Source organism: Pyxicephalus adspersus, chromosome 4 (assembly GCF_032062135.1).
Source record: "Pyxicephalus adspersus chromosome 4, UCB_Pads_2.0, whole genome shotgun sequence".
NCBI lineage: Eukaryota > Metazoa > Chordata > Amphibia > Anura > Pyxicephalidae > Pyxicephalus > Pyxicephalus adspersus.
In genome coordinates this window covers 108,763,514-108,787,079 of record NC_092861.1, presented here as the reverse complement: position 1 = coordinate 108,787,079, position 23,566 = coordinate 108,763,514, and the positions used below count along the sequence as shown (strand labels likewise).

The 23,566-nt window shown below is 34.7% G+C and overlaps 1 protein-coding gene across 1 annotated transcript in view; it reads left to right on the top strand.

The window, feature by feature from the left end:
• Nucleotides 1–23,566, top strand: part of UTRN (utrophin) — a 393,317-nt gene that overhangs the window by 300,723 nt on the left and 69,028 nt on the right. Inside the window, exons 57-59 of the mRNA XM_072410243.1 lie at nt 1,516–1,662; nt 5,853–5,931; nt 7,895–7,955. Of these exons, the coding sequence (XP_072266344.1) occupies nt 1,516–1,662; nt 5,853–5,931; nt 7,895–7,955 (287 nt within the window). The remainder of the gene's footprint in view (nt 1–1,515; nt 1,663–5,852; nt 5,932–7,894; nt 7,956–23,566) is intronic.

Sequence of the window (23,566 nt, the reverse complement as noted above, 5' to 3'; positions counted from 1 at the left end):
GAAGAACACCATTGTTTGCCTTTGTGTAATGTAATACACACATGTATATGCTCCTGTCTCTCCTATAGTAAAGAAATGGTAGGGCACGTGTCCACTGGCTTTGGGCTGTAAAGGCAGCAAGATTTGACGTCCGTTTGAGACACTTCTTAGATCATTTAAAATTTCTTGCAAGTGCAGTTGACCTGCATTTGCATTTCATAACCTTGTATGGGGATAGAAGCAGTTCCATTAACACTAGCCTACATTTGATTGCTGATACCTGAAGCAAAAAGCGAGAATGTTGTGCTACAGTATATGGGACAGATTTATTAAGGCTCTTTAAGTTTGCAGAAGATACATTTTCATCAGTGAACCTGGGTGATCCAGCGAACTGGAATAGATCAGGATCTTCAAGATTGAAAACGTTTGCTAACAAATAACAAATTACTTTTAAGAAATCTATTCCAGGTTTGTTGGATTACCCAGTTTCAAAATTGAAAGTGTATCCTCTCCAGCCTTGAGGAGCTTTAATAAATTAGGCCCTATATGTGTGAAGCTCTTTGAAGTCTGGCCAGTTTATAATTATAAGCAGGGCTGCATTATTTGTAAATGTGTTACCTGAGAATCCCATTTCATGCATAATCTCATCTTTATTATTTAAGTTGTGTTGATCAGTTCCCATTAGTTGCTATTAATTTGTCTGCATTTCTGGACATTAGATATTGTAATCTATTTTTTCTGACCGATATCTCCTTTGTGGCCTTATAATAATGTCACATACAAAGAAAAAAAAGTTACCTGAAATAACATTTACTGCACCTAAATACTGATACAGCAGAGAGCAATGTGAAACGAATGCATTTTATAGACATATGACAACCTCACCGTTACTGCCTTTTCAATCCAGAGAAATGAGTTTTCTGCTAGGATCAAATTGCAGCCTTGATGTTTCAAGATAGAAAATATTACCCAAGTAGCAAAAAAGGCACTGTATACTACAGGTTGACCATAGTCCTTGCTCTTTACTGCTTGCAATTGATGTATTTTTATTATATCTAAATGCTATTTATTAGAAGTAAGCATATTGCAATAGCAATATAATATATCATAAAAACAGCTTAATGCTATAAAGACAAAAGAAATAATTTAGTCTTGTCAACCTGCTAGGCTTTTACAGATGCAGAATCAGAAGTTGGCTTTCAATGACTTGAAGAAAAAGAATGTATATTAGGTATACAGATTCTGTAAATGTGCAGTCAGGTTCAATATTTGTGCCCTTTCTTCATTTGTGTAGTGCAAGGCTACAGTTTTTTGGATAGTGCCAACCAATAAATGGGGAATAAATGCCAAGTGGGGAATATGTGTTTGTGAAGTTTTCCAATTTTTTGGTAAACAGGTTACCTGCAGTCATAAACCTTTGTTAAACCATTGGCAAATGTAGAGATGTAAAAAGGTCTTTATTTAAGTCTCGCCTTCTCAATGATTTACACTACTCCCTTTAGAATTTAGAAATTTTTGTCTTTTTTTCTGTGACAGGCATTTGGAGAGGAAATTGCACCCATCAACTCAAAAGTGAACACAGTGAATGATGTGGCTAGTCGACTCTCTGCTCTAGATATTCAGCCATCTGCAAAAACAGCTCGCCAGTTGGATGACCTGAACATCAGATGGAAGCTTCTACAGGTATATCATACTAAGCACTAAATTTGATACTCAGTGGCTGGCTTGAACTTGTTTTTGGAAATTTGCAGCAGTATATTATCACATTGAAATGGCAATTAAATGTAGGTAAATCACTACAGTCATGAGCAAAATACGATGATATATACATCTCGTATTCATAGACATAAACCTTTTGTTTTTAGTTAAGTCTATTTCAAACATGCCTATATAAGAGTACCCTGTCCACAAGGTGACAGTGTAACTGTTCAATTTCATGCCACAACAAACAGCGTTGTTGCATTATTCAAGTGCAAACTACAAAGATCTAAGGGCAGAATTTCAGGGAGAAATATAAAAAAATGGTAATGTTATTTATATGTCATTTTATTTTGACCATAGTAATACTATTGCTAATAAAGACTAAAAAGATAGTTTTTAGCTCTTTTTCATAATAAAGACTTCAAGGAACTTACAGTTAACACCAGTCGGAATTTGGCTGCCTACAAAGCCTTTGTATCAATTATTGTGAACTGAATATTGCATGTAGTATACCATAACTAATAAACTGATACTTGTGATGAATAAAAATAGTTATACACATACCCCCAGGAGGATTTACCATCCTTCCCACTACTTCTCTTCTGCTGCCTTATTGTAGTTATCTTGGCTTCCATTTCACCTTAAGCTGCATACACACGTGCAATTATTGTTGTTGAAAAGGATCTTTCACGATCCTTTCCAACGACAAATGACTACACTATGCATGAGCGAGTGCTGTACATACAGCACCGTTCTGCTCTATGGAGAAGGGAGGGGGAGAACGACAGAGTGGCACCCTGCTGCGCAATCTCCCCTTCCCTTTCATTAGGATCGTCTCTTGTCCATTGTCCGTGGATCTGCCAGGACGGTCGTTCGGACGATGGACGACGGGCGCTGTAAACAGGCCAGATTCTCGTCCGATATCGGCCCTGAGATGATTATCGGGCGAGAACCATTGGACGTGTGTATAAAGCTTTAGAATAAAATTCAAGCTCTTGTTCTATGCCTTCAAATCCCTCCACAGCTCTTGTCCTCTCCTTCTCCTGTGTCACTGTCTGTATCTGTCTGTCATTTGTCATTTTAATGTTCAGAGCTGCTTACTATGTTGGCGCTATAAAAAATAGTGTTTATTAATAATATTAATAATAAGAATATTAATGAAAGTACTCTTCTAGCTGTTGTTTTATGGTTACTTTATTTTTTAGGTTTAGATTTCTCCCTGTATTTTTATGTGGAGGTGACCATGGGCATATCAATGAGTGTCCTTGTTCTAAAATTAATTTATTGATTGCTAATTAGCAGAAGCTTCACACTCTTATACAAAAGAAAATAAATAGCAAATGTTAATAATGTTATCAAAATTAAAATATGCTAGTGCATTGAAGAAGAACAACACACATCTTCAGACATAAATATAAATAACTCAATTAAAATGCAGTCAAGGGCTTTGGCTTCTATTACTGGAGCATGAAAAGGAATGTCTTTGTTACATAGCAGGCAATGTTATTGTTATCCCTGTTTTGATTTTTAAAATATATGAAGGATGGTTGATAATCATTGAGACTTCTGTGCCATATTTCTAATGACTGATCAAGGGCAAATCTAAAAAACAGTGGACTTCCAGTAAAACTGTGGAAGGGGCCCCCACCTGCAACCCCTGGAAGAAAAAAAAAAAAGAAACAACAACAGGTATCATTGATGCTTCAGCCTACAGCATTTATGTAGCAGAACTGATGTAAAGGATGCTGGGTGTCTTAGCAGCATAGCCCAATGCTCCACAAAATTATCTGACACTAACAAAATTCCGTCTACACTGGCCCTTTTAAGTTCTTTACCTCAAGAAAGCTTCTTTATCATCATACTGATGCACTTTTATGCATATATCAACTTCGAAAACATTCCATCCTTACCACCGATGAAGCATGTCCATGTTTCTCTAAGATCTCTCCTCCCCCACCTCCAATACCATGCAATTTGTACAATCTTGCTTTGCATTTTGTCTCTGTGTGAAGGCAGCCTTTTTGTTAAAAGTAAGGTTTTTGCTATCTCATGTGAGAGCTGCCCATATTATGGCTATCCATCTGTGATGATATATTCAAAAAGCATCAGGAGAGCTGCAGAAAACACTGATCCGCGGAAAAAAATGAAGAAAGATCAGGGATATGCTTGCACTACACAGAACTTCCTCTTTAACAAAGAGAACAGTGAACTGATTAGCTTTAGGCGACATCACCATTGAAAATTTAATGCAGCAGATATATTGTTATGGGGCTCAAGGCACAGGAAATGCATAGCAAAATTTCGGGAGGAATTCATGACAACATGAATTTTCTTCAGGGCACTGCTTGCACAAAATTACATATCTAGACATTCCTCCATTTTTTTTTTGTTTTGACCTACTATATTATCACATCTCTCAAAAAGATGGTATGTAAACCTAAACTTCATTATGTTCTGAAAATTCTACTATCTCTGCTTAGTTCGTGTTCTTTTATTCTGAAAACCACATCAACAGTCAGAGTTGTATTATGTATTGTTGAGCGTTTTTTTCTGTGTATATCCAGTATTGCCGATCCTGACCTCTTGTGTGCAAAATTGTTCCGGCCATCGCTTCTCCTCCGCAAGAAGCAAATTATTCTACTGGTTTTATTTTTCTTTGATATTCTCCATTTGTAATTTTTATGTATTTATCTGTTGCTCCTTGGCACCTTGGTGATACATATATTGATGTAATTTGTAAGCAGTGTTGTAACTCCATAAATCATGTTACAGATATTGAGAACTGTAAAAGTTGGCAGAAGGAAATCCAGTTTATTGCCTCTCATGCAAAATGTAGAATAAAACAAATCCAGTTTTTGCAGAATAGACAGTGTGTCCCTACCAAGGTGCAGAGGACAAAGATTTCACATTTGCAGGTGAAGTCATCCCCAAAAAGCAATACAAGGAAATTGGTAACAACTATATCAAGTTAAACTAACCCTTATTGACTGCTATTTTCTTGGGAGGATTTTTGGAACAATGTACCACATGGAAGAAAATTTGGCTAATGTACCTAGAGTTGAGAATATTTTCTCAAAAAATTAAAATATAATTATCCAAAAATGTGAAAAGCAAAGATCTTTACATTTCATATGTATATGATTGGACTATGATCTGGACATTAAAGGAAATGCAACATGTTTTAGACAATGTTTTTCTGTTGATGAGCTTTAACACTCGTGCAATACTTCTTTAAAGAAATCGCAAGTGCATATAACATTTTATATGTGTATTAACAATGTTTATATATTTCTTTATTTTCACCTGCTGAGCATTCTAATAATGGAGTTCCTGTCGATGGGTAACAGGGCTCATTCACCTTACTGTATTTGTAAAGAATGAGCCATGTGACCCTAGGACAGAACTACAGAACATCCGCCCCTCTTATTCTTTATAGCATAAAAGGAGATGTTCTGTAGTCCATATAGATAGCTGGGAAAAACAGGTAGCAGTGTCAAAGAACCCACTCCAAACAGTATAGTTAATACACCAAAATTGCACAAATAAGGGAAATTCATTGTTAGGATTTACATAAACTTTAATTAGTTATTTGCTTAAAAGAGCATTGAAGGCTTTGAGACTCTGGAGAAGTATTATAAGAAATGACCATACATGTAGATACCTCTAGGTGCATGTTTATACATATCTTACAACACAACCAAGTTCTGAAGCTTTCGTTCTCTGCTAAAGTGTCATGTATAGGTAAAAGGGTATTTTTCAGTTTTGGATGGAGAATAATCGAATTAAAACCAAGTTTTTATTGTCAAATTTACATGGATGTCCAATTTCCCACTAGCAGGATGCACTTTCTCTTTGTCCTGGTGGCCAATATCACCATGGCAGGAAGCATTAAGACTTCTTTTTATTTCCTGTTGGATTTTAGGGAGGGAAAGTAAAGGTGAATCTTCTTTGGGGGAATGCTAGTAATATGAGTTTTAACCTTTCTCAAGTCCATCTTACTACAAAAAAAATTTGGCTAAACATACCCCTTAGATGCCTTTCTACTGCCTTGGTCCCCCATCACATACACTCCATACTCAACTCTCACAATCACCTTTTTACTGGCTTTTACCAGTATTTCATCTAATAATACAATCTAATTTTTGTAATATTTACTTGTTTTTGTTTTTTAGGCAGCAGTTGAAGAACGCCTTAAACATCTTCATGAGGCACACCAAGATTTTGGACCTGCCTCTCAACACTTTTTGTCTAGTAAGTCTGTTGTGTTTAACATTTAACCTCCCTGGAGGTATTCCTACGTGCGGTTGGGGTTTACATTTTCAGTACCAAAATCGCTTATCCCAAGCCACACTTGGGAGGACATGGTTCCCTCGAGCCTGTGGCATCCTCCTGCGATGCCCACCTGGCATCTGTGTCCTTTGGCCCTGTGTCCCCAATGTGATAAATGGGACATGTGAGCGTGCGGGGGGCGTGACCTGGCAGGAAAATAAAACAGTGTACAACTTTGACATTGATAATCAGACTGCCAGGGAGGTTCATCTATATTTTATTATGCCTGCATTACTGATAAATGCTTGAGTCAATTAACTTGGAAATCATTTTGAATAATGTATACTGCGGTAATCCAGTATGTGTTCTATTTCATTTCTTTCCAAGCTTCCTTGAAAATGTTTGCAAGATTTTTGTTTTTTTATCATGTTTTAGGTCATCCTTTTTTTTCAGCTTTAACATGTCTTAGCTACATATCCATGTGTATTCTATGCTTGCCAAGAACTTTATAGCTGTAAAATAGCAAGCAAGTCAAATATTTGTTAGGTACTAGTCTGTGGTCATTTACAAAACAGTAGTTTATCAGTGCAAACTTTTTTGATCAATTTTATTGAGCCTGTTGGGGACACCAGAAAAGAGCAATACAGATCATTTCTTCTAATTCCTATTTCCAGAGCCCATTTTTCATTTAAATGCTTTTGTACAATATTTATTTTTCACAAACACTCCAACATTTGGAGGGTTTTCACAAACCCTCAGGTATCAGATAAAAATTAGTATTTCAACACAGAGGTTGCCCCCAAAAGTTTCAAAAGCTTTGGGATGGTTGGATGGAGACCACTTCACTTCCACCTCCCCTTTATCACATACTATTGTGAAAGTTCGCATCATGCAAGATTTCAAGTACAATATGTTGCATATTTGCAATTGATTGAGTTGTGTTCATAAATTAGCCTCTTGCGCTATACACATATTCATGTTTGAGCAGCCAATATTATTTATAAATACTGGCATCTTAAAACTAAAACAAGTTTGAGCCCCTTGATGTCTTCAGTCCTCTTTTGTAATGTATATATCTGCAGTCCTAGGTAATGAGAGAGGTTGTAATATACTACAAATTTATGTTGGTACTATGCCACACTTATTTTTTCTGTATTTTCTCTGTATTGTTGTGTAACACTAATGGGATTCTATCCACATGAAGATATAGGCTTTCATCTTTCCAGAAAAAATGGGTATTTAGAGATGTTGTTAGACTCAGGCTAAGGTAAGACTAAGGCTAGGCTAAGTAGAGATTAGTAAAATTGGATTAGGTTCCCAACTACATAATATGGCCAATTAGTTATAAAAATTTGAGGTTTTATTTTAAAGCAGGTTTTGTGTGATTTTAGAGATAGATATGTTCCATATAGATCAAACTTATTCACAATATTGAAGAATGTAAGAAGAGTAGATCATCTTTACAGATTGTAAGTGGGTTTGTACTGATGAGATCCACTGTGCACAATTTTGTTTATCATGCCATTTGTGTTCTTATCTCACTTATCTTTTTTTAACACTAATGTTACAGAAATAAATATTTCTAATGGTGAACAATGTTTTTAAAATATTTGCTTTCTCTATTACTTATGTAAATATTCTAATGTTTTGATAAGAAAATGATTGTGAAACAAAACAGCAAAGTCAAAATAAAGCTCACTGAAATGACTACAAGTGCCTAGGTTTTCAGTCTAAAGGAGTCTTGGAGAAGCTTTGTCTTCAGTATTAGTATGCATTTCAGCCCTTCTTTTATTTATCCATTGCAGCAAGATAGATAATGCAAATATACGGTATTGTTATCAGTGTGGTTACAAAAAACAGCAATTTCAGCTTGTGTATATTTTGCCCTGTGAACTTTTCTAATGTTTTTTCATTGAACTCTAAAGCATTTTTCATATTTTTTCAGCTTCAGTACAGCTTCCATGGCAACGATCTGTGTCACTTAATAAAGTGCCCTACTACATCAAGTAAGTCTTCTTTTTTTGTTTCATCATCTTTGATGTTTTAGCTTTGTGTGCATTCTTGTTTGTATAAATAAACAGATATGTCAAAAATATTCTTTCTTTTCGTTAAAAAGATGGGTCTTTAAAAATTCATTAAACTAACAAAAACAACATGTTTAGAGGCCTACTAAAACTCAAAGCAACACATATTCAGAAACACACTGTAATGTGTGACCACTGTAAGTGTTGCTTCTATTTCATATTAGTGCAGTTGCATAGTGTCTATCTATAACTAAATAGGCGCTGCCCAGTTCTTCCCATTAACTGAATGGGCCTGGTGAGCCATATCTTTTGTGTTTCTCAGCATCCTAAGTCAGTGTGAGGACATTTCTAGTAAGATATATTACTATTAGCTCTGCTAATATAGAGCCTAGAGAAACCTGGAAAAAAAGGAGTTTAGAAAGCACATTTCCATTAAAGCCTCATACAGATATCAAATGAATGTCACATGATTGTCGCAGGAAATCTTTGGTGATGATTTCCAGTGACAGATGAACAAATGAGTGCTGTACCGTTCATTGGAAAAGGAAAGGGATAAAATAATGAGTGGCTGTGCTTTCCTCATAAGGAGGTGGATTATTAACGTTGGGGGGGGGGGGGGGGGGGCTATACACACGTCACATTTTCACCCCAGACAAGCACGACTGCTCATCACGCAAAGCTTAATAGAAATGTATTTCATTACATTTCCAAGTAAAATAGGTTTAAAAGCATAACTTACAGCTGTACAGAAGTAAAAAAGGTGAGACTTCTTAAAGGCTTTAAATTATAGTTTGGTTCAATTTCTACAACCATAGCTGTCATAACTAAATGTTTTTCTAAATGTAAAATGGCAGCAGATTTTTTAATATCTATTTGGAAATTAGACATGCTTGTATAAAACCAAACAGGAATAGCCTGAACAAGCCATGTCTGAAATGCAAAAAACCATAGGACTCAAATATTCTCTGCCTGGGTTCTAGGTTTTAAAACTTTATGGTCAAGCCATCAGCAGAGGAGTGCAGGGGAAATATCAGGTGACAGCTGTGAAGAATTCACACATTTTGGAGAAAGTTCCTGAAACTTCCTTTTGTGTCTTCTGGATAGAGATTAAGGGATATCCTTAATATTAATTAAGTAAACAAGAAAACCCAAGCTTTAGATATGTTTCAAATAAAAAATTTCTAACTCAGGATTTTACCACCAAAATTAAGACAATTGGGAAGTTTGAAAAGGATTATTTACGCCAGTGCTATTCCACATATCTGTTGTATGTCAGTTTTTATGACCCAGCGTTTTTTAAAGCATCAACAGTTTAAATGTCAGTTTAAATTACACTGTGTAATTTACTATTTTCAAAGAAAAAGGTGAAGTGGTCCCTGCTGCTTTGCAGCTTATTTATAGGTTTTCATTATGTGAGACTAATCTTGATGTATTGCTTCTGTTGTAAATAAAAGAATGTCATTAAATTGAAGTATCACTACACGACACAACTTTGATAATTAATAAGCTATAAATTCAAGAAATGTGCTAGGCTAGTTGCTGTTGCTTGAAAACAAATATTGCTGTAGAAAAGTAAGTGGTGTTTTTGAATCCACAAGTAGTTCCAAAGAAGACTGCACCAAGAGTGTAAGTTCTGACTTGCACTGTGAACACAGGTAAGAGCATAGTGTGTGAGCATGTAACCTGCAAGCATGTGGTAGTGTTATGGTATATTTCAATACTCTTCAATGCTGAATATATTTGTAATAGTAGAAGTATTGGAAGACAAAAATATGGAAAGTGTATATAAAAATGTGTATATATTATGGTTTAGGAAGAATAGAAAAGCTGTCCCTTCATAACAAAGTTACAATTGAATGACAGATATAGAGGCTAAGATCAGCATTCTCAGCACTATAAAATATTTATATATTAAACTAGATGCTTTAGTATGAACCACCATAAGATTTTTAAAGGGGTTTAGTCAAACTTAGTAAAATGTATAAACAATCCTAACAACAGCATTTAGGAAAGTTAGTCTACTCCAGCTCTTCATATATGATATGGTAAGACAGTACCAACCTTAACATTTCTGAAAATAGGTAGAACTTTGTCTTGCCTGACATATTTATGAATTGTGATATTATATAATATGTGATTTACAAACGTGTAAGTAAGCACTAGTAGTCTGTAGCAAGGATCTTGTACTTAATGAAGAGTTATTCAACATATCACACATACCTTTATGTAGGAGGGATCCTCTTTTAGTGAAAGTGACAGCTTCAGAGTTCACAAGGTGTGACAGATAATAATTTTACAGCCTTAACCAGGAAATCACTCAATAGTAATTATTCAGAGCAGTTTTTTATTCTGGATAGCTCCTTAAATTTGTCATAGACATAATACAGGTACATAATACATGAAGTAGAACAATTTATTGTATATTTTTGGACAGGGTTTTGGTAGGTAAAGTTATAAATGAAGAGGTTACATAGCAAAATAATTAAAATATTTTGTCATCCTTTATTCTGTACAAAAAAAAATGATTTCACTAATTATAAGCTCTTCGGGGCAGGGTCCTCTCCTCTTTCTGTGTCACTGTCTGTATGTCTGTCATTTGCAACCCCTATTTAAAGTACAGCCCTGTGTAATATATTGGCACTAAATAAATCCTGTTAATAATAATAATAATAATAATAATATTAATTTTATTATTATTAATATTAGAAATCTTAAAAGATAAATGAAAACCAACAAATTATACTTATATAGCACTAGATATGGTGAATATTCACTTCCAAATAATTCCAATAGTTGGAAACAAAGCAATTTTAACAGCAGTGCCCATGTGCTTATAGCAATACTAGATGTCATTTCTTTGTTTTGGTAACTTCTGGAAACCTGGAATAGATCTGGTCCAGAAATCAAAACGTTAGCAAATGAGCAAACATAGCAAATGACTTTGAAGAAATGTATTGCAGGTTTGCTGGATCACTTAGCTTCCCTGGTGAAAGTGTATCTTCTCCAGCCTTGGAGAGCTTTAATAAATCAGGGCCATTATGTATGTGAATATAAAAATAAAAACATATAAATACACACTCAGTAGGATAATTCGGCTTTTGTTTCATTGTTAGGTGATGCAGAGGCCAGGGCTTTCATATTCATATTAGAAATATACCCAGTGTTGTCACTGTAGTTTCTCCTATTTTACCATCTTTTTATCTCTGGAACACCTCCTTATATAGCTCTTTAATTTGCCTTTCTTTATTGACTTGTTCTTCTGTAATGATAAACATTTTTATACAGATTTATACCTTTTTTTAAACCTTTGGAAAGTTATACTTATTTTTAATCATGATGATTGTGCCTCATAATACTACTATAGGATCTTTGTTATACTGGGTTGAAATATTTGATCTTCAATCATTTGAGGTCTGCAGTTAGGAAAGATTTAAAGCCTGTAGGTCAACAAAACAAGTAGGCAGCTAGCAATTATAGAAATATCTCAGAAATGGCATCACAATATATATATTTCTTTCATTACAGGATTCCTTTAAATACAGTATTCTCAGTATTTTAATCTGTGCTAATATCATAACAAATGCTGAAAGGTGGCTGGTAATATATGTAGAATTATGTTTCCCAGATGCTTTAGTTGTCCAGCTATTTACCAACATGTTTACTATGACTGTAGTTACATAAAGAACATAAACTCACCAATATAAACCAATCTTAAAATGTGTTGCTCTTTCTGTCCTTTGGAAACCGCTTACTAAATTTCATTTGACCTTGTTAAATGCAATGTTATTATTTGATATGAATCTTAGCTATGTAGGATATGTATTATAGAAAGGACATGTTCAGGTTTTTAGAGAGGAAGTACATAATGTCACAGTACAGTAACTTTCTAGACTTTCTATTTACACTGTCAGCATTTTTGTACAGATAAATCTTTAGTAATATTATCAATAGTAGTTTTTAACATTTTAATTCAAAGCTGGGTCTATATGTACATACAGTCTACTTTTACTTTGGCATAGGACTGGGAAAAGATCAAATTGGTTGCTAAAAGCTAGTGTACTCCCTAGCTACCTATTTTGGAACTAATTAAATGATGGAGTTAAAAGAGAAAAGAGGAAATTTTGCACTTACTGATAAGCTGCAATATGGTCAGTGTGTGTGTGTTGGTGGGGGGGGGGGGGGGCACATCCTTTTGTTGAGACAAACATCTGTCCTAATTGCATCTATTAAAATAATGTACCCGTTCCGACTTACATACAAATTCAACTTAGGAACAAACCTACAGTCCCTATCTCGTGTGTAACCCAGACTACCTGTATAGTATTTTTTAAGACACTTAAAATGTGTGCAATGTGTTGGTGCTATATAAATACAAGTTATTTATTATCTATATATAAAAAATTGTGTGTATGTATGTATGTATGTATGTGTGTTTGTATGTTCCACCAGCACTCGAAAAATATGGAGACATTTCAACCAAACTTGCCATACATATGACTGAGACTCATGTGAGTGCACCAGTCATCTTTGTACAGTGCTGTGCTATATGTCAGTGCTATATTTGGATGTATGTGTGTATGTCATCACTAAGAAATGAGACATTTCAACCAAACTTGCTATGTTCCACCATCACTCTGAAACGCACCGAGACATTTAAACCAAACTTGCTAGACATATGACTCAGACTCATGTGAGTGCACCGCTGATCTTTTTGCAGCGCTGTGCTTTATTTCAGAGCTATATTTGTATGTATATTTGTATGTATGTGTTATATATATATATTTAGATGTGTGTGTGTGATCACTAGGAAACACATCGAGACATTTAAACTAAACTTGCTAGACATATGGCTTAGACTTATGTGAGTGCACTGCTGATATTTGAACTGCGCTGTGGTATATGTCAGGAATATTTGCATGTATGTGTGTATGTATTGCTCAGTGACAGTTTGCTTACATACTTTTTTTGGACTCTTTTACCAATTTCTGGCCTGTAATAATGTCTTCGAGAAAACGTAAGGCTATTGGCCAAGTGCAATCAAAGGCAAAAAAAATGAAACAACACCAAAGACAAGAAAATCCAGAGGATAGGAATAGAAGACTTGCCACGCTGCGCAAGAGAGCTACTACATCAAGAGCATCAGAGACAGTACAACAGCATGAGGCCCGACTACAGGATAACAGAGATAGAGCTACTACATGTAGAGCTTCAGAGACAGTACAACAGCATGAGACCCGACTACAGAAAATGAGAGAAAGAGCTACTACATCTAGAACTTCAGAGACAGTACAACAGTGTAAGGCATGACTACAGGATAAAAGAGATAGAGCTACTAAATCTAGAGCTTCAAAGACAGTACAACAGCGTGAGACCCGAGTACAGGAAATGAGAGAAAGATCTACTACATCTGAAGCTTCAGAGACAGTACAACAGCGTGAGCAAATTTACCATAAAGCAGGATTGGTACTTCCGCTGCCAGATCAACCACCAAAATTTCTACAACTATTTTTTTTTTTGTTGAAAACAAACTAATAGAAACTGACTACAGGTGCACCTACATCTCAGGAACAAAATTTCAGATTGACTTTTACAAAGGATGTTTTATAAGCACAATGTTCTTATTAAAACATTTAAAACAGCATTGGAACATATGCCCTTAATTTAGTTTATTTTAATTTATTTGTATATTGTACTTATATGTTCAAACCTGTAAAAAAACATTTCTTTGATTTATCGCTATAGCTTTATTTGATTCCTTTTCCTATATAATATAGGATTGCAATAGTTAAATACCCAGGCATGCCAGGTAATCAGTTAGTGAAAAATAAACACAAACTGTGAAAAAAGGTAGGCTATCTTTAGAAAGAAGACAGGCTTCCTGATCTACAGGCTTGATCTAGATCAGCAACTTAGATGGCATGAAAGTAATCAAGTAAAGATGACAGGCTAAGAATTACCATTTCTGAAGAGGAGATAGCTAATTATATTTCTTCGCTAAGGCTAAAATATTTCTTTTTACGCGTTTTTTTAATCGTTAGATATTGCTTTAGATGCATTTGCTGGAGAGGCTCTTTTACATTCTATCTTTTTTCTTTTACTTTTCAAATAAATTTGGTTTAAATATATCTTAGATGTCATGACTATTCTCTTAATCTTTAATGGTAGGAGTAGTTTGTTTCTTTTTAAAAAAACAAAGAAGTTTGAAACTCCAAGTATCCAGAAACATTCTTAGTTTCCACGTGTCTAAAAAAATACCTTAAGCCTAAATTGTTAAAGCAAAATTTGTAAACGGTGCATGTATGTTAACATTTTGGGACAAGCAGTGCACCCTTGTGGAAATGACAATTTTTATTGTTGCTATATATTGGGACTCATCATAGATGTTGGAAAATCAAGTTTTTGCTGGCATTATATATGCAGTTTGAAAACCAAAACACTAACAACTATTCTCCTGAATCATATATATATATATATATATATATATCATAAAATTTTAGGAAAATTGTAATCATTCTTTATCGTTCCTATTCAGCCAACTCCAAAACTTCATAGATTTTAATGAGCAGAATAAATTTTAATATAGAGTCATTTATCCAGCTTGATTAGTGCTGTTTTAAACAAAGTAAAGTGTATCTACATTATTTATTGCAGTTACAAGTTCCCAGATGTGTTGGTTGAATTGCTTTATTTTTTTATAAATATGGTGATCCAGCAAACCTGGAATTGATCTGGTCCAGGATTAAAAACATTTGCTAACAAAAAAGGAAATTACTTTTAAGACGTCCATTCAGGTTTGCTGATTCACCCAAGTTCACAGATAAAAGTGTATCTTCCCCAGTCTTGGAGAGCTTTATTAAATCAGGGCCAAAGTTGGATGGATGGGAGGAGCCCAGTGATGTCACTAAACAACCAAGCCTACCGCTATTGTGTTTAAGGCATGGGTGTTGCTGGGGTGTGCCCAGACGAGGGGAATGAGGCTTATCAAATATTATTTTGCTATTAGCAATGCTAACTCATTTTAGTATAGTAAGAGCACAGCACGATTTCTTAGTTTCAGTTGTATACTTCAAACTAACCTTTCAGAGTTTTGATAAAGAATATCTGACCTCTCACACTCACCTTTTATTTGCTCCCCCATCACTCTGTTCAGTGCCAGGGTACATAGATAATTTATGACTTGATATTTAATGCTATGAGTCATGATTAGAGTTGAACCAACCCTTAGCTTTCAAGGCTTTCTTTTCCATCCCTGGAGGCTGAATGAAGCAGCGTGGTAACAAATTAAAGATGGGTATATTTTGTTTGGGTTAGGGGAATAAAAGTAACCTGATTGCATAGTTCCTTTCCAGTTTGGGGTGTGTTTGAAATCAATTACTCAAAATTCTTTATTCACTGTTAACTTGTTAAAAGAGAAGATAATTGCACATATTCACATTCTCTCAAAACCAGTAATTAAGGGTTTAATTTCTCAAGTAAAATAATGGGTACACATGAAAATCAATCTTTTATGTAATTTCTCCAACTGTGAACCCAGAACTGTTGTGAGAAAGTGATGATAGATATGTGCAATGAGGAAAATTTATCAAATTGTTACTGCCAACACTTGGCACATTTCTAATGCAGATCCAATGACTTTTGTTATGAAACCATTTGCTGTATATTTGATATATGCAGGGTTTGTGATACTAGCTTAATTTCCCAAATATTGTATTATATAACTTGACAACAATTTCCAGATATATTAGAGACTGGATACACGGTACTGCCTGTTATGCTAATATTTCCCTAGAACAACAATTGATCCCAAACAGCCATCTTTTTTACATTCTGCATATGCACAGGGAACTACTTCCTCAAGAAGTTGTCCAAAACCCTCTACTTCACTCTTGCTGGTATGTCTGGCACAAACTCAGATACAAATTCTCTTTAAACAGCCATTCATCCTATTTCTCCCATTGTGGAGATATGGGGATTTCCCTTGGATACTTCCCACCCAAGGAAAGGACCAGGGTGACCTGCGAGCAATGAAAGTGAAATCAGTAGTCAATACTTTGACCCACAAGGTCACCTTGCAGTCAGCTATTGCTATATACTGTTTCCCTCTCTAGGACTACAGTCCTTCACGTATCTACAGCTGAACTCTTATGTAAAATCGGTGCTTAAGAATCTATCCTCCACAGATTGGTCCAATATATTGGACAAATTATGGACAGTGCCTAACCCGGCTAAAAAAGCTATCACTGAAACATACAATACCTATAGAACTGTGTTAGATTATGAAAACAGAAATACTGAGCTGTGCCGATGGTTCAAACATTTTCCAGATCTTACCCCACATGATATATTAATATATTTTTTCAGAGCTTGGAAGACATTGTCCTCTTCAATGTATAAAGGAATGACTGTGAAACTTTACCACTATGCAAATATTTCACCTAAGCGTTCTTACCAGATGGGTCTCAGTCTTTCCTCGCAAATGTTTAAAATGTGGCGTCTTGGAGGCAGATCTATATCATATGCTGTGGGACTGCCTTAAAATACATTATTTTTGGAGGAGGGTTGCGATGTATGCACTCCAAAAGTTGGTAAACCATTTTTCATTAACCCCTAAATGGGCAATTGGAGTATGGAAACCATACATAGCTACGATATCTTTGGATACGAGAAAAAGAGTTTGCAAGACCTTTGAACAAACAGCATTGTATGCCTACTGTCTTTTGGACAATGATCCTCCAATTGTTTGCTGATTGTGCATGCTAATAAACATATACACAAAAAGACAAAGAACTGAAATAAGTTTTGCTGTTTAATATTTTAAAAATAAACTTAGTGCAACTATTGATGTGCTCAAGGCAGACCTGGCTTTCAGAAACAGCAGTTCCAGTAGCTAGAACAGAAATTCAGCACTGAAAATATGAAACAAAACGAAAATAACAAATGATCTGATTTTAAAATTGTAGTCTATCGGGCAGAATTTACATTAACAGAAATTCAGAAGCGGGACAGTGTTAATCATGTGTGGCACTCGTGTATTGACTTCAGACGGTGTTTTTATAAGATGAAAAAAGTAATGCAGATGTCATTTTAATGATGAGCTGGAGGCATTGAGGAAAGTAGCAGGATGTTGGTGTTTTAGAATTAATGATCTTGAAGCAATTAAACTGGACCACATGAGATATTTGCAATGCATATTTTAACCTAGCAGTAAAAAGATAATGCTTTGAATATACAGAACATTCAAAAAGAAAAATACAATATAAGATTACAAGTTGTCACTTTCATGATAATTGGGAGTAAAAAAAAAAAGTAATATAAAAAAAGTAATAGATAAGAGTAAAAATATACTAAAAATAGAAAATGTTGTACATAACACAGTGCTTAGCAAATCAGTGGTCATATGTCTTGCTCTGTAACGGGTAGTATCTGGATACCGATCCAGTTTGACTAAAAACCATCTGTAACTTCCATTAAGTGAGTTGCAAGGCGTCTGAAAACGTCTAGAACAGATCCTGAAACTCCTATCTGAATTTCAGGGGAAAAAATAAGAATGAACAGAAAAGGAGGAGAGAAAGTGAAGGTAATGGAAAAGAAAAGAGGGGAGGACAATAATTTTTTTGATAGCAAGGAGCCAGGCCATTTTCTGTTTGACCTGTGCCGTGTTAGGGGTGGAAGACTACCAGGCTTTTGCTAGCACCATCTTCGCTGATGTGAACAGGTAGGTCAGTAGCCTGAACTGTGGGTTTAGGTTGAGAAGAGCATCTTTGGATGTTTTGGGAATGAGTGTCCCACCAAGATTTATGCTATCTGATAAATATGTGTCCTTCTCACCATATATGATACAGTGTGCCCACTGCCATAAAGCCTCTGAAACAGGTTTTTTTGTGTGTAGACGAAATCTTTACAAGACGTACCGGCACCATGTATCAGTGCATCAGTAATTTGAAGATACCATGTTCTGTATTTCTTTTGTGCCCCATACTTCTACTGTTTGGAATTCTAGAAAACATCACTTGCCTCAATATGCTATGCTTTAAGCACCCCTGCTACTTAATACTTTACATAGTAATCCATCTGATTACTAGGCCTGGTGTTACTTTTTGCTAGCTTGTGGCACTGTATAACAAAATAAGATTTAAGTAATTATACTACCATTTAAATTGGATGACTTGTCACTAAATTCAGAAATTCGTTCCTATTCAGCCAACTCCAAAACTTCATAGATTTTAATGAGCAGAATAAATTTTAATATAGAGTCATTTATCCAGCTTGATTAGTGCTGTTTTAAACAAAGTAAAGTGTATCTACATTATTTATTGCAGTTACAAGTTCCCAGATGTGTTGGTTGAATTGCTTTATTTTTTTGATAAATATGGTGATCCAGCAAACCTGGAATTGATCTGGTCCAGGATTAAAAACATTTGCTAACAAAAAAGGAAATTACTTTTAAGACGTCCATTCAGGTTTGCTGATTCACCCAAGTTCACAGATAAAAGTGTATCTTCCCCAGTCTTGGAGAGCTTTATTAAATCAGGGCCAAAGTTGGATGGATGGGAGGAGCCCAGTGATGTCACTAAACAACCAAGCCTACCGCTATTGTGTTTAAGGCATGGGTGTTGCTGGGGTGTGCCCAGACGAGGGGAATGAGGCTTATCAAATATTATTTTGCTATTAGCAATGCTAACTCATTTTAGTATAGTAAGAGCACAGCACGATTTCTTAGTTTCAGTTGTATACTTCAAACTAACCTTTCAGAGTTTTGATAAAGAATATCTGACCTCTCACACTCACCTTTTATTTGCTCCCCCATCACTCTGTTCAGTGCCAGGGTACATAGATAATTTATGACTTGATATTTAATGCTATGAGTCATGATTAGAGTTGAACCAACCCTTAGCTTTCAAGGCTTTCTTTTCCATCCCTGGAGGCTGAATGAAGCAGCGTGGTAACAAATTAAAGATGGGTATATTTTGTTTGGGTTAGGGGAATAAAAGTAACCTGATTGCATAGTTCCTTTCCAGTTTGGGGTGTGTTTGAAATCAATTACTCAAAATTCTTTATTCACTGTTAACTTGTTAAAAGAGAAGATAATTGCACATATTCACATTCTCTCAAAACCAGTAATTAAGGGTTTAATTTCTCAAGTAAAATAATGGGTACACATGAAAATCAATCTTTTATGTAATTTCTCCAACTGTGAACCCAGAACTGTTGTGAGAAAGTGATGATAGATATGTGCAATGAGGAAAATTTATCAAATTGTTACTGCCAACACTTGGCACATTTCTAATGCAGATCCAATGACTTTTGTTATGAAACCATTTGCTGTATATTTGATATATGCAGGGTTTGTGATACTAGGTAAACAGAAATAGTTATGCAAGAATTTAAGCTTTTCACAAACGTGCAGCCGTCTTTTGTACCAATTAGTCTTAATAAACAGAGAGTTACAAAAAAGACAAATCTTGCAATAAGCTTGGATAATAAAGTGGATGTGCTACAAATTCTATGCTCCAAAATTAGGGACAACTGTAATTAGAATCAGTCACAAGAGGTCAATGAAAATTATTTATTTATTAAAATGGTTCTTATACCAGCAATACCCATTTGGTGTAAACACCAAATTATTATTATTATTATACCAAACGTATTATGATACCCAAATATCCCTCCAGACTCTACTACTTTAATATCCCCCCCCTTTGGAGAGCCGTTAAAGAACAGCTACAAAAATTGGCCAAATTGCAGCTCTCTTATGTAGGACGCATACATCTATTTAAAATGATTATATTTCTGAAAAATCTATACATACTGCAAATGTTACTAATTATTATTAGTCAAACAGATCTCCAAGATATCTATAAAGCTTTTCAGCTTTTATCTGGGCAGGAAAGAAAGCTAGACTGGCTATGTGTATACTCTAACAACCGGTTAACCATGGAGGGCTTAATTTCCCAAATATTGTATTATATAACTTGACAACAATTTCCAGATATATTAGAGACTGGATACACGGTACTGCCTGTTATGCTAATATTTTTTATTGTCGTGGGATGCTCTTTCAGTGCCTGAAATATTTCATGGTCTATGGTAAATCACCTGCAGTCTAGGTATATATGTTAGGCTCTTAGTTCTGCCATCCACAGCAACAAAGCCTTACCATTCTTGCTGCAGCAGTCCGAATACCTGTGATGTAATATTTTTCAGGTAAAATAAAATACAGTAGTAAAACTTTCGTAGCATAAGCAGTCAAGAAGCGCTTGGATTAAATGCAGAAATCTTGCTATCATAGTATCTGTGAAATGTAACAAGTTTAGAGATGGACTGTCCTTTAAACACATTATGTACCTGAAATTTTTTTTCATACAAATGTGCATCATGCACATATACACTATGGTAAAAAATAAAAGTAAAAAAACACTGACAGATAAAAAGCTCGAATTAGCCCCTAACAATTTTACATGTTAGAAATTCAGCTCCTCAACTTATTAAGAGGAGAGCATTTTTTTTGTTCTTGATTAAAGTGCAAGATGACACTTTGAACTAGCACTTGAAAGGAATTGCATAGAGACATGTTATTTATGAAAGTTCGTTTGAGTTAACTGGAAGATTAAATCTTGGGGAAAAATAATTTTATTTTAATATCTTAGTTCTCATTGTTCTGTCAATATTACATGCTTGTAGGAAGAGCTTTGATTTTTACTTTTTCTTATTGCGCCAAAATTCTATAACCTAGACACCAAATCTGTCTTGTGAAAATGATGGAGGCTGTTATTAAAAACCACTTTCTAAAAACACCAAATACCTAAACTTTTATTCAGTGATGCTCTGGTGCCTTTTGAACCACTGATTTGAAGTGCAAAAATACATGTTTAGTGTAGTTGCATTCTACAAAAAAAAATTCTTTATGCTGGTTTTATAGATGTATATAAATTATACAATAAATATAAAGGCATTGAACCTCAGAACTTCTGGGCACAGGTTGTCCAGTCCTTCTAGATGTCTTTTTCACCTTTATCTGTCCTGACCTTATTTTCATTGTGATCCTCTTATTAGTTTTTCATCTTCAGCTACTGCAATACACAAACTTGAAATAGACTAAACAAAATAAGGGATTTGATTTAGTAAAGTGTAGTAAAAAGAGGTTAAGTCATATTACTTGAAAAATGTAAAGAGTTTCCTTATAAAGGGGAAAACACGCTCTTCACCAGAGATTGGCACTATTGATACACAACCACAGCTTCCTAAGGAACAGCCAATTTAAATGAACAGTTTGCAAAATAAACTGAACAATTTAGCATGAAAGTGGAGAACACTTTGGACCAAAAAGTTTGTTTCAAACACTTGGATTGCCACTTTTGTCAATTAATACAGTACTTTTTAAAAGTGGCAATTGAGGCAATTTCTGAAGTCAATGACCAGTGATCAGGGTTTAAAAAGTAGCAATCTGGTACTTAGGTCAATAAGCTTGCCTATTTAGGTTAATTACTTTGAAATGATCAAACACTGCTAGAAAAAAAATTAATGCAAAGCATGTCTAGAAGCCTTCCCACAATACACTAAAATGAAAACATTGTTTGCCTACAGAAATAGTATAAAACATATATATCAGTGAAATACCACTTTGGGGTATACATTTTCTTTATAATTTATAGAGGACCTAAAAGGAAGATACAGTAAATTACTGTAGCAAACCAACTATAATGTTACAAATAAAATTCTGATTGCTGTCAGCAGTTTTGTGTATTTGGAGAAGCATGATATTTCATTTTGATGAACCAGTATATTGGACTTCTGTTAATACTTTTCAAACTCTGTAGTTAATGTTTGTGATGTGATCAGCCATTTTTCAGTGAATACCAATGGAAGAATTTGAATGGTTTAGCCGAATATTTATCATCTGAAAAAAGTTTTGTCTCCCAAATAATGCTGGGAAGATGCTTTATGTTTAGTATACCTGATGTTAGGAGTAAGTCAAGTTGTCCTATTCCCTTTCCCGTAATTCATTCTCCTTTAACTATTTATTCCTCTAGTTGATAGGGAACATTTCCTGAGTCAGTCCTGAATCATCAGGAAGGCATATTTTGTAAGGTGTGTCAGTTCAGAACTATTCTCCATGGCACTCCTTCAACTACCTCCCTTCACTTACTGAAACCCAAGTATATACATTTGGATCCTCTACTTGCTTGTTTTTTCCTACCTCTTTACTGGCCTCAACCATTACCTGCTTAGTCAGTAACAAGCCTTTCTTCAAGCTGTCTATGCTTGTCAGTATTGTGCTCATTTAGATCCAGAACCTAGACTGCAGATAAGCAACCTGCTTACACCTAACTCCACAGTATTCAGTCTTAAAATACATTTCCAAGAGTGTATATATTACCAATATGTATGCAAAGGCAGGTGTTAAAAATATGCAACATACAAAAAATAGGCATATGTCCGTAGGCAATTGGCATCTACCAATAAACAAGTTTACTGTGCTTTAAACTCTTAGCTTCAAGACTATAGTTTTAATAATTTTAAGAGACAAAACTTTATAGTTATTAGGAAACAACAAATCTGCATAATAAAAGTATGAATACACTTTTTATTTTATTGTTAGTAGATGTGTTAGTTATTTATGTTAAATTGTTTTGTTTATATTTTACACAACATGGAAAAACAAATACTACTTTGCAAAGTGAAATTGATTGAAATATACCATGTATGTACTGTCAAACATGAAAACTTAATAAGCACTTACAAATTTACCTGCTTTTTGAAGACTGCAATTTGCAAGCTAACATAACTAATACATATGTAATTTAAACTTAACAGCATGATAACTTGGTCTGTGGTTTTTCCCTTGTTGATTAGATTAGCTTGATGTGGTGTTGAGTATATTATCTTAATAACCTAAAATACTTATATGAACTTGTAAAATAATGTTAACATTTTACATTTTTTTTGTTTCTTGTCATTGTTTGCTGTAATACTGTTCACAAGGATATATACAGTCATGGCCAAAAATATTTGCATCCTTGCATTTATGTCAGAAAATGCACCACTTCTCCCAGAAAATTGTTGCTCTGGAAAAAAAAAGCTATGGTATTGTCATGGTTATTTCTTACTGACAAAAAAAAATTAAAAAAACTTAATGATCATCAGATAAATATACACTTCAGTTTACATATATATACATTTAATAAGAGCCGTGTAGCCTCTCTAGTCATTAAAATTGTAATTTAAGCAAACAATTATATTATTCAAAAGTAACAAATACTAAAACTGATATTTTATTATAACAAAATACAATAAAAAAACAGCAGTAAACCTCAAAAACACTTGCTCTTATTATTTAAACCAGGTTACTGTAATGCTTTCAGTTCATTAATCCATTTACAATCTACTTGTATTTTTTATTTATTTAAAATCTTCATCTATATTACAAAATTATCTTTTATTAACCTCCTAGCCGTTAAGCCCGACCTTCGTGCGGGCAAAAAAAAATGGCTAGGATGGTTAAGCCCGTATTTTTGTCACATCCTTACCTCCATGGTCCCGCTGCACATCCAGCGTCGTTTTCCTATTCCAGCGTCGTCCACCCCTGTTCGGAC